General features: G+C 40.7%; 2 protein-coding genes across 2 annotated transcripts in view; one reads left to right on the plus strand and one right to left on the minus strand.

Moving 5' to 3' along the window:
- The window catches only part of LOC137996643 (alkaline phosphatase-like), a 13,792-nt gene extending 5,567 nt beyond the window's left edge, over nucleotides 1-8,225 (plus strand). Inside the window, exons 4-8 of the mRNA XM_068842157.1 lie at nucleotides 971-1,210; nucleotides 3,738-3,878; nucleotides 3,974-4,081; nucleotides 6,061-6,342; nucleotides 6,737-8,225. Of these exons, the coding sequence (XP_068698258.1) occupies nucleotides 971-1,210; nucleotides 3,738-3,878; nucleotides 3,974-4,081; nucleotides 6,061-6,342; nucleotides 6,737-6,972 (1,007 nt within the window). The 3' untranslated portion in view covers nucleotides 6,973-8,225. The remainder of the gene's footprint in view (nucleotides 1-970; nucleotides 1,211-3,737; nucleotides 3,879-3,973; nucleotides 4,082-6,060; nucleotides 6,343-6,736) is intronic.
- A 1,213-nt stretch (nucleotides 8,226-9,438) lies between these two features.
- Nucleotides 9,439-10,637, minus strand: LOC137996644 (D(1A) dopamine receptor-like). The gene has a single exon (XM_068842158.1). The coding sequence runs from the start codon at nucleotides 10,635-10,637 to the stop codon at nucleotides 9,591-9,593; it is 1,047 nt and encodes a 348-aa protein (XP_068698259.1). The 3' UTR covers nucleotides 9,439-9,590.
- Nucleotides 10,638-10,691: the final 54 nt, after the last annotated feature.

Raw genomic sequence — 10,691 nt, forward strand, 5'->3', positions numbered from 1 at the left:
ATCTCATGAACATGCAGCACCTAGCTTAAATTTTGATGTCATATTCTCAGTAGCACGATTAAAGAGTGTTAGGTGGTAAAGGCGTCGTGGTTAGAGACGCTAGGTTTCCCAGCTACGACTGCAAGATGGAAATGCTTTCGTTGATCCCGAATTCGACTTTACGGCGCCTTGTGATGAAGCTCAGAGTTACTTATCACAGTCGGTTCATTTGAATTCTTATACAGTAAACACCCACATATAAGAACCTAGATTTTTCCAAGTTAGGTTGAAATAGGTTCTTTTAAGAATGGTATTTATAGTAGTTTTAAGCTATCTAGGTCTTGTTTCCACAAACGATGTCTACTCTATGATACATATGGTATGACTGATTTCCTCTAACGAGGATGCTGATACCTACCTTTATATTTCAATCATAACCATGAAAAAAGAAGTTTTAAACAAGATCTGTGCAGCTTAAAATTTGTTCCAGACGCTTGAAATTTCAAGGTCATTTTCTAAAATAAGAACCTGTTTAATTTTTAAGGCTAAACGGGTTCTTATGTAAAAGGGGTCTAAAATGAAATTTTTAGCCTAAGAGGCTCTCAAATTCCAGGTTCTTACATGTGGGTGTTTACTGTATTCTATCGTAGTTCGTATAGATGGACTGGTTATGAAACAATGACATCGGATTTCATGTTCGCGTGACCGTGGCAAAGCACAATCTTTTGTCCTCGGTTCACAACTGAGTTTTGAATAAATTAATAGAAAATTTTGATTGGCTGTCTTTTAGAAAAAGGGTGTGGTTTGTGCATGATCATGCAGGGCAAAGACATCGAACAGAAACATAAAACAAAGAAACTTGTCGAATTTCATATATTAACTCGATCATATATTAACTATGATTCTACACATTTTCCTACGAGTTTCACTATTTAAATACCTGGTACTTAACTTGACTTGTAGACCTTGTTACTTTCATTGTATTCGACAGCTTTGCAGCTTGTCGAGTTTCCTTATGGTGACGGTATTGAGGTGATATTTGGAGGAGGCCGCAGGAAATTTCTGCATCAAAATCAGACCGACCCCGAGTATTCGAATAAGACAGGAGAGAGACTCGACGGAAAAGACTTGATTCAACAGTGGCTCCGCAAACACAACAACAACTCAAAGTACGTGTGGAACCAAACAGAATTTGACAAAATCGACCCGGAGAAAGTTGACCACGTTATGGGTATGTTTGTTCGGGCATCTAATGTTCAAAAACGCAATTTTTGTCCTTCTTTTAGCCACTACATGACATGTCATGTCGAATCCCAACGGGAATGAAAGAGAACGTCGTTCACAACTTTACACACAAATATATATTAGGCAGCTTAAGCACGCGCGTTTTTGAGACGCGGACGGCAACCGGAAGACAATATTTCGTGCGCCAGGACAAAAGTGTCTCCCAGATTTTTATACTAATCATCTCTAATGGAGAAAAGATACTTAGCAATATAAATGTTGTTGTGTGAAGACAAGTTTAAAGGGTACACAGCTCACTTCCGGTTGCCGTCCCCGTCTCAAAAACGCGCGTGCTTAAGGGCCCACAGACGGATTTTTCGCGTGTTGCTAAGGAAGTGAAATGTCACTTCCGGTAACTGACGACATCATATCATGAGCTGACAAGAAACCCACTCACAAGCAAAAGTCACCGCACAAACTGTTGTTTCCATCGAAGGTTTTTCCTCGCCTTTCCTAGCGCTCGTTCTCAGATCAACTGCGCATGCGTAAACGAACTGACTTCCGGTTTGAGAAAAAAGCTAAATTGCCAGCGGTTTTAAATTGAATTATTATTTTTTTTACATGGCACGTTTCACCCCCAAATACTGAATATAGCTAAGCATTGGTTTTTTAAAATCATCTTTTTTGAAAAAGTTATGGGTATTTCAGTATCGTTTATGTCTTTAAAAAGAACATTTTTCAAAATAAAAAGAAAACCATGCTTGGCTGGATGCAAAAACGAATACAAATTATCAAACCATCGATTAAATACCAAAATTGCGTAGCACGGAGACAAATTTAGAGTTTTCTTTTATTGGTCACGTGACCATGGGCGTGTTATGATAACGTCATATTTAGGGTCATTGGTTTACAAAAGTTGCAAACTGACCAAAATAATGCCAAATTCTCTCAAACTACTTAACCATTACATCCTTAGCAACGCACCCCAAAAAATACGTCAGTGGGCCCTTAAGCTCCCTAATGGCTTATTGACCAACCGCGTGGATCAGTAGGTTCAGCATCCCAATACCTTCCGGCAGATCGCGGGTTAGAACCACGATAGTTGAATGACTGAGGAGAATATGATGCCTTGGTACTCACCCCTGCAAATAGTTAGACTCTCAGGACTTCTAAACCACATACCGTATACTATATGAACCATGGGCCCTTTCTCACAACAGTACCCTTGCTGTTAATAATGTGGGATGTTAAATAACGTACACATTGTTCGCGGAGAGTGGGACATGGAATTCCTGGAGTTTTGGTATACCTCTGCCAGAAAATGATCGACCTCGCTGGACTTGCTTGAAGGGCCTCTGAGTGAGTGAAAATACAGCCAAAAGCTAGGCTTGACTATTCAGTTCCAGGTGCTCAGTAGATCCTTCACTGAGACATAGTGTTTTAAGTAAATTAGAGCGTATATAACTGTACATTCTTCATATTTACCCTTAATCTAACATTTACCCTTGCAATTGCGAATAAGGCTATTGCTAATGCCAAGCATATCGGAGGCGAATGCTATATGTACACATATTAAATGAAATGTTGACAATTGAACTCATTTAAAAATCAGAAAAATCCTAGCCCCATTTACCCTTACAATTGCGAATAAGGCTATTGCTAATGCCAAGCATATCGGAGGCGAATGCTATATGTACACATATTAAATGAAATGTTGACAATTGAACTCATTTAAAAATCAGAAAAATCCTAGCCCCAGATCGGATTCGAACCTACGACCCTCCGTCAATCTAGTCGGATGCTCATTGGTGTGTTGGAGGTGAATATATGACTGAATTCATGAATATAGTAACTGCTTGTTGTCGTGGTTAATTATTGTCCACACGAGTTACTAGCAAATCTACAAGTCTGATTAATTTACGGGGTCCTGTTTCTTGTCCCTGTTGTATTCCAGTCCGATAAAGACAGCCGGAGCATAGTACATCGGGTAAGCGTTCGAAAAGTTTAATTCATGGGCGAGTACATATTGGGGAAGATCTTTTCGAAGAAGAACTCCCTGTCCACACGTATCTGCATATTTTCGAAAACGAAGACTTTTACTTCCCTCCCGTCTACAAGAAAATGTCGTTTTCGTAATGGTTTGTTAATAATAAAATGTTGTTGTTGTTGGAGCATGATTTTCGAATGAGATGACATAAGAAGCGCGTGGTAACTCAGAGAACGCATGCGCACGCATGTTCCATAAGTGGGTGAAGGTAAGCGTTTTCGTATTCGGGTATTCCTGTGGACTCGCAATGAGAAAAATGCTATGTGAGGACGCAGATTTTTTTCATAAGCGAAGAGAAAATCTCCGTTTACGAAAATATCCCGATAGATGTGGACGGGGCCTAATACAGTCATCATAAACTTGACTTGCAAGGCTCAGATTTTCATTTTCCCACTGTCACTATGGTTTCATATCAAATCTTTCTCGGTGTTCCATTATTATTTGCTCAAAATACGTTTTGTTTAAACTTCACATGTCTCTCTTGCAGGTCTCTTCGAGTATTCTCATATGAAGTACGAAGTAGAGCGCCTTAATGATACAGCCGGAGAACCATCCATTGAAGAGATGACTAAGAAGGCCATCGAAATACTGCAAAAAAATCCCAAGGGATATTTCTTGTTGGTAGAAGGTTTGTGTCTCAAGCCTTTGCCACCTCAAAGCAGTGGCTAGCTGCTTAAATTGCAGCTCAATTTTAATTTTCATCGTGCTCTTTCATCTTTCAAGGGGGACGCATTGATCACGGACATCACGCTGGATGGGCTGTGACGGCTTTGCACGATGCAGTGGCTTTAGACAAAGCAGTTTCCAAAGCGGTTGAAATGGTGGACAAAGGTAAATATTGTGATGGAAGATACATATTAAAAAGATGTATTTTTAATGCGGATATGCAAGGTAAAAGATCATCCCAGTGTAAAAATCCGAGGAGCCAACCTAGAAGTCCCCGCGTAAAATGGTTAAATGTGTAAATTGGTAGATATTGTAGGAGGAATCAATCTCGACTTGCTCAACTGGGCGCGCAAGGTGGTACCGGTATTGCTTAAACTAGCGCGCAAGTGGTATTGATATTGTTCTACACGACCGAGGTGTTTTAGGAGTCATGAGGTAGAAACTCGCACTGAGAACCAAAGTGCTATTCAGGTTAGCGATTGAAAAATCAACTATTGAAGCAGATCTGATGCAAATCGAGTTTCCTGGCTCAGAAATTGATTTTGTCCGGACACAAATCAGAAACAGGGGCGACGACTTGTCAGACGCAAATCGGAATCAGGGGCGACATGCTCGGGATATAATTTAAACGTATCTCAACTGTCTTTCATACTCTCGTATGCGGGGGCAGATGTAGTGAACACTGTTACTAGTCAATTAAAGAGACTTGGAAGAAAATCCAAGATCAAACCGAACCCTGCTCAACCCTGGATATTTTGGGACTGTTTCTTTGCATCTGCCTAGGTTGCTTGATTCATTGTGGCGATGTCTTGCTTACAAAGTGGAGATACTGACTCTGACAAACAATTTCAAGTTTCCTCAGAAATGAATCATGCGTTCTCTTTCGTTTCTTCTAAGCAGATAACTTATCTTATAATGATATTCTTTATCCGCCTCTGATGTTAATGTTAATCCTCTTAAATAAAGAGGCTCAAAACTTGAACATGTCCTATATCGATATTTTAATCGTAAGGATCTTCCAAGAGGTTCCCGCCGGAAAAGCCTACAATAGTTAAGACGCTTTACCCGGCGGAGGTGCGGCGGACATCTTCAAAAGGGTGAGGAGCATCCCTTATTCTTTCAACAAACGCCCTTTGGAAGACAACAACAAAAGCAACAACAAGTTTATTTACCCCAACTCCAGATCTTTAAGCTTCTTTACAATATTATTTATTCAAGAATAATAACAATTAATTAATTAATCCAATTACAAGGAAGGAGCTGCCTCAATAACTTTAAAGTTAAAAGGAGCGGAAAGCCAGTCTTACAAATATGTTAATAAAAATTTAAAGTGAGTGTTATATGCATGGCAATATTGAGGAAAAATGTTAACTTAAGAATGCAATACAGACTAGCGAAAACGATAAAGTTTCGAGTGTACCCCTTGTCAAGGTTAGTTTCTGCCAACGTGACGGGATCTGTTCTAAGTGTATTTGTGACACCTCTCACATCTTGGGGAATACCTTTGTAATAAACACTCAATGACTGGGCCCGAGGGAAACAGTTCATTTTGTTCATAGTTAATAAAGGAGAATGGTTAGGAAACCCGACAACTTTCTTTGTTGTAGGTTTTTGTTCACTTTTCTGGCCTTGACCGTGCACAAAACACAATGGTTGTTTACTCCGTACTGAAGAACTAACCAATAGAAACGTGTTGGTTACGTAATTCATGCATAATGTATGAGCGCAAAACAAAAGATTGTGCACGGTAGTGGACTTTCCAACCTAAATCTTGGCTTCTTTGTTTGCTCCTTTGATGTTTGCCGAGCTTCCTAACCATTCTCCTCTATTAACTATGTTTTGTTTCAAGAGAATCTCAATGTTTCCTCCAAGGCGCAGCCGAGGGAAACACTGAAAGAAAAACGAAAAAAGAAAAACGCGCAATGGCAACAACAACGGCGGTCGTCGGTCAACATTCGCGGGTAACAGTGCACTGTTACCCTCTGACGTCATAGATTTTGCACTGTTGCCCGCTCAAAGACTTTTGGCGGGAAACAGTTTTATTGTTAGATGTCATGTGGCCTCGAAGTAACCAACGACAGCGCGAGCTGTTGGGGGAAAAAATTATACTATATAACAATAATACTTCTTAAATCATACCACAGATGAAACACTGATAACGGTAACCGCTGACCACTCTCATGTCTTCACAATCGGTGGATACCCAAAGCGTGGGAACCCTGTGTTTGGTTTGATAAAAGAAGTTGATAATAAGACTGCCTTGGATCTCAACGGTAAACCATACACTACACTTGGATATGCAAATGGACCAGGCGGGTTGAACGGGTCCCGACCAGACATAACCAAAGTGGATACCGCTGACATTTACTACAGACAGCAGGCCACTGTATTACGGAGATCTGAAACCCATGGATCTGAGGATGTTGGTAAGGGCGTTGAAGACTAACTGTAAAAGGCAAGGACTCCGCAGAAGAGGAAATGTCGTTGCGGAAACCTTGTTTCCTGAAATCTCTCTCTTTTTGTATGTGACATGTAACATTCGCTAGCGAAACAAACTTTGCTTCGCGAAAGGAAAAGCTATTTGTCAGAAACATTTTATTCCTAGTTTGCGTTCTGTAAGAAACGTTTTAATCTCTCCTTCACAGCCATTTTTTGCGATGTCATGCAGCGCTCCCGCCAAAGAGCGAGGGGGGCGCTGCGCGAGATTGAAGGAGGCTAGAAGACAACAGTGTTTCTCCTTTTGCGGCAACTTGTGCTCCTTTGCCAAACTAAGTCAAAGAATTCTTTTAGTAGACTCACAATTTACGACTGCTTTTATAGGAATATTCGCGGAGGGGCCTGGTGCCTACTTGTTCCATGGCGTAGTGGAACAGCAGTATGTGTTTCACGTGTTGGATCACGCCTTATGTTTGAGTGCCAGCAAGCAGAAATCATGCGAAAGACTAGGAGATAGAAGAGAAAGGCCTATTAACGGCGGAGCTGACAAGAAATCTGTTCCCTCACTATGTTTTATATTTGTAATTGGAGTGTTGCGGTTCTTGATGTCTTCAATGTAAGGCGTGTAGACTAATCCGGCCTTGTTCCCAGGGTCCCTCTGGTTTTAGGCGAAAGACCTTGGTATAGTCTAGTCACGTGTGTTCGCCACAGTTAAAGACATGAAAGGGAAGTCCTCTTTCAGTGGAGTCAAACGTCTCTCTTATCAAATGAATATGTTTGTCGTGTCCCACATTTCGGGACACAAATGATCAGACAATAACAGGCTCTCTCTCTCTCTCATTCGCACCAAGACACGTAAAGAGGAGAGACCCTAGGAAAGAAGGTTTATCTTGAACACGCCTTCTTTTTAAAGGCCCATCTTTTAACCGACGAGCATTGCCTGCCGTGGAACAATTTTCATACATGAAAATCCCGCCAAAGCTACGATCGCTACGAATTCGAAAGTAAAGCCTGTCGGTTGAAGGTGGGCCTTTAAATTAATTTAAATTTAATTTAATCAAGTTTCAGATTTACAGTTAAAAGGCAGTAACTGTTTTGTAATGAAGTAGAATGAACGAAAGTCGTTTCTTTAAATTAATTTACCCAGCTTTCGAAAACGCACCAACAGTACGTTTCCTGAGTTAAAATCACCGTTTAATCTCCTCTAGAATTAGAACTGCACTACAAACACATGCTAAATTAAACTAATCCGCTCAATAAACTCGATATATCTCAGTAACACAGCCACTAATTGACAACTATTAACCAATCTGTAGGTGGCCGTTTACCGAGCTAAGATAGCATAAAAAGATGATTTTAACGCAATTGTTCCTGTAACGATTAAGATGTTTTCGGGTGCAAAGCTTGGAGGTGAATAGCCAGGGGCACCTAACGTCAATTTTCGGAAAATATCTGTTCGGAAGACTATTTGAGATCTAGAATTTTCGGAACATTTGTTCTAAAATTTCTTGCTTGCCTGCCTGTCCAAGGATTTTCGAACCTCTAAAAAATGGCATAATTGCCGAATTAAAACGGATTTTTACCCTAAAAAGGTCACCTAGAATTTTCGGGAGCCTTTTTCTGGCTGAAATTTTCGGAAATGTAAGTTTTGATCCCAAGAATTTTCGGGTCACTAGACTTTCAGCTAGGAAATCCGAACAGGTAACAAATTTTAAGGGGATAAAAATATGCCTATTACTACCGTTTAAAGACCAAAATACGTTTAACAATGCTATGTTTAAGTGATTTTGAACTATATTCTCGTTGGGTGCCCCTGAATAGTTAACAACTATTCACCGAAGTGGAGGCGGCTAGCGGTGGATATATATATATATATATATATATATATATCCAACGCTAGCCACCGACACTGAGGTGAATAGTTGTTTTAGTATATATTAAAACAGTGAGATAATATACAGCACAAAAAATGAATTTGGATGTTTTCTTCACTTGTCACGAATGCAAATCGGCACGCCATTTTTTCCCGAGTTGCTCGGAGGTAAATAGCACAGGATATTCGGAGTTTGACGAGCCAATCAGCGCGCGAGTTCAACGCTATCTACTGTTTTAGTATATACTAACAAAGGATATTCGTAGTTTGAGTAGCCAATCAGAGCGTGCCTTCAAGGTTATCCACCGTTTTAGTATATACCGGTACTTATTACAAATGTACACGACTCGACCCGGCTCGATTCATTTCGGTCGCTTTGCGTGACAAATTGAACAATAAAAATGTGGCATATCCACAGTTCCCGCCACGAGCTGCTGGGCTGTCTCATCAAAGTATCCAAGAGAGACAGGCTTGCACAGTCATTTAAAGCTCGTTTGCGGTATTGATACTCAATAAGTAAATGTCACATGGCTTCCAGTTAAACAATTCGTGGTCCTTGGAAATACACTTGTGATTTGCGGACTTGTTCCAGGGTTCTCTCAAATCTCCTTCCTTGGTGTCTGCTCCCTCGCCGCGGCCATGACTTCAATTCGTGTTGTGACAAGCAGTGATAGATTATTTTATCATGTATTTGACCTCATCAGTGATGTTGGCCAAAGAGGATCTTTTAGCTCTGATTAATTAAGGACACCCAAATCCCCTTTATATTAGTACCAGAGTGACTAGTGATGGGCATTGTGAGGTTGTTAAGCCTGAAAACGAGGAAGCAGACTGAGAAAAGTGCACGGTTTCTGGAGTAGCCTTGCGTGGTTGTAGCTGGTCGTTGTAGCATTCACTTTCTTGCGGTCAATTAGAGCCTGAAATAAATCACCCGTTGCCTTGAAAACGAATACGTGTTAAGTAACTGTTTGTCCTCAGGGGTTTGCGGGACCCTTTGTATTGGCACGCGCAAGTTTTACATTTTGGTAACCAAATTTGCGGTTACGGGAAGACGCGAACACCTGACGATAAATTGTCCATTTTTTATCCAAGCACTCACTCTGTTCGTACCAAGTTTATTCCTGAAATGTTGGTACACACTTTCCTTGCCTACTGGGAGAAATCGTGAAATTATTACAATAACGGGAAATAATGTTTCCAGATAATCTCCTCGCAGCTTAAAGGCTCTCTGTTAATCCTGGATGAATGGAATGGGTAGTAACGTTGCCGGCATTTGATAACGTTATTGAAAACACTGTACACTGTCGAGTGCACAGAGGTAGGTCCGCAATGTGTATAAGTGATAGCGGGCTTGTGACGAACACTTTAGTTTACAGGCTCAACACTTCCAACTTTGGAAACCCTCAGACTGATGCGGGTTCTCAATCCCAACTTGCAACAAAACCTACGAAGAATAAGCTGTCTGAACGCGGATCGAAACGATGTTGTAAACAAAGTGTAAATCATTGGATTTATGAAGCTGTTGGAGTAATGCAGCCACTTGCTTAGATTCGCCCATGCTCTGTTAACAGAACAGGTTCGACAAACAGCAAAAACTAAAACAATGAAAAAGAAAGGTCCCCAGCAAACTATAAACGCTCCAACAACAACACCCAACATTTTTGTAACTTTGAGTTCGCGGCGAAAGGACCTAGTGTTTTGGCAGTGAATTCTTTGTTGAATCGCAGAACGAACGCTGTGAATTTGGCGAACCTGCCGCAATGATAAGCATAAAATTCTACTGTATACTATAATGAGAACAGTCAAGGGAACAAAGAAGCCCGCGAAGGAAATAAATATTCCATATACAGATCCCGCTATGGGCTTGATGGATTTTACGACTGTTACAACAGATAAAGTTGCACACACAAATGCGTACAGCCATCCGAGTGCAATAGAAACTTTAGCACGTTTCGGGGTCACTCGGCTGAGATAGATCAGGGGAGAATTGATTGCTGTGTATCTATCAATGCTGATCATACACAAACTCGCAATAGACGCAGTGCTGCACAGTATGTCCATGTACTGCCATGAGTAATAAAGTACTTTTTGCATCAGTTGATCTCCATTGGGGATCTTCTTGATGTTACATATACGAAAATACAACCAGACCGGCATTGAGAGCGAAGCAACGAGGACATCCGCAACTGCTAGTGACACAACGAAATAGTTTGTAACGGTGCGGAGATTGTGAAAACGGTAGAATGCTAAAATGACTAAACCGTTTCCAAACAATGCAATAAATATTTCTAAAGATAACAGCACCACTGTGGACTGGAAATCCACCAAATCAATCGAAGAAGTTGATGTCGACAAGCTGTTGTTATTTTCTGCCAGTGGAAAAGATACATTAGTCATGATCGAGAAGGTCATCAGGACATCGTCCTCGTCTACTCTTCAAAGTTTCAACACACTGTGACAAAGAAG

This window comes from Montipora foliosa, chromosome 3 (assembly GCF_036669935.1).
Source record: "Montipora foliosa isolate CH-2021 chromosome 3, ASM3666993v2, whole genome shotgun sequence".
NCBI classification, from domain to species: Eukaryota; Metazoa; Cnidaria; class Anthozoa; order Scleractinia; family Acroporidae; genus Montipora; species Montipora foliosa.

What these genes read in the sequence shown, in the direction of transcription:
- LOC137996644 (XM_068842158.1), bottom strand. Translation starts at nt 10,637, where the DNA reads ATGACCTTCTCGATCATGACTAATGTATCTTTTCCACTGGCAGAAAAT.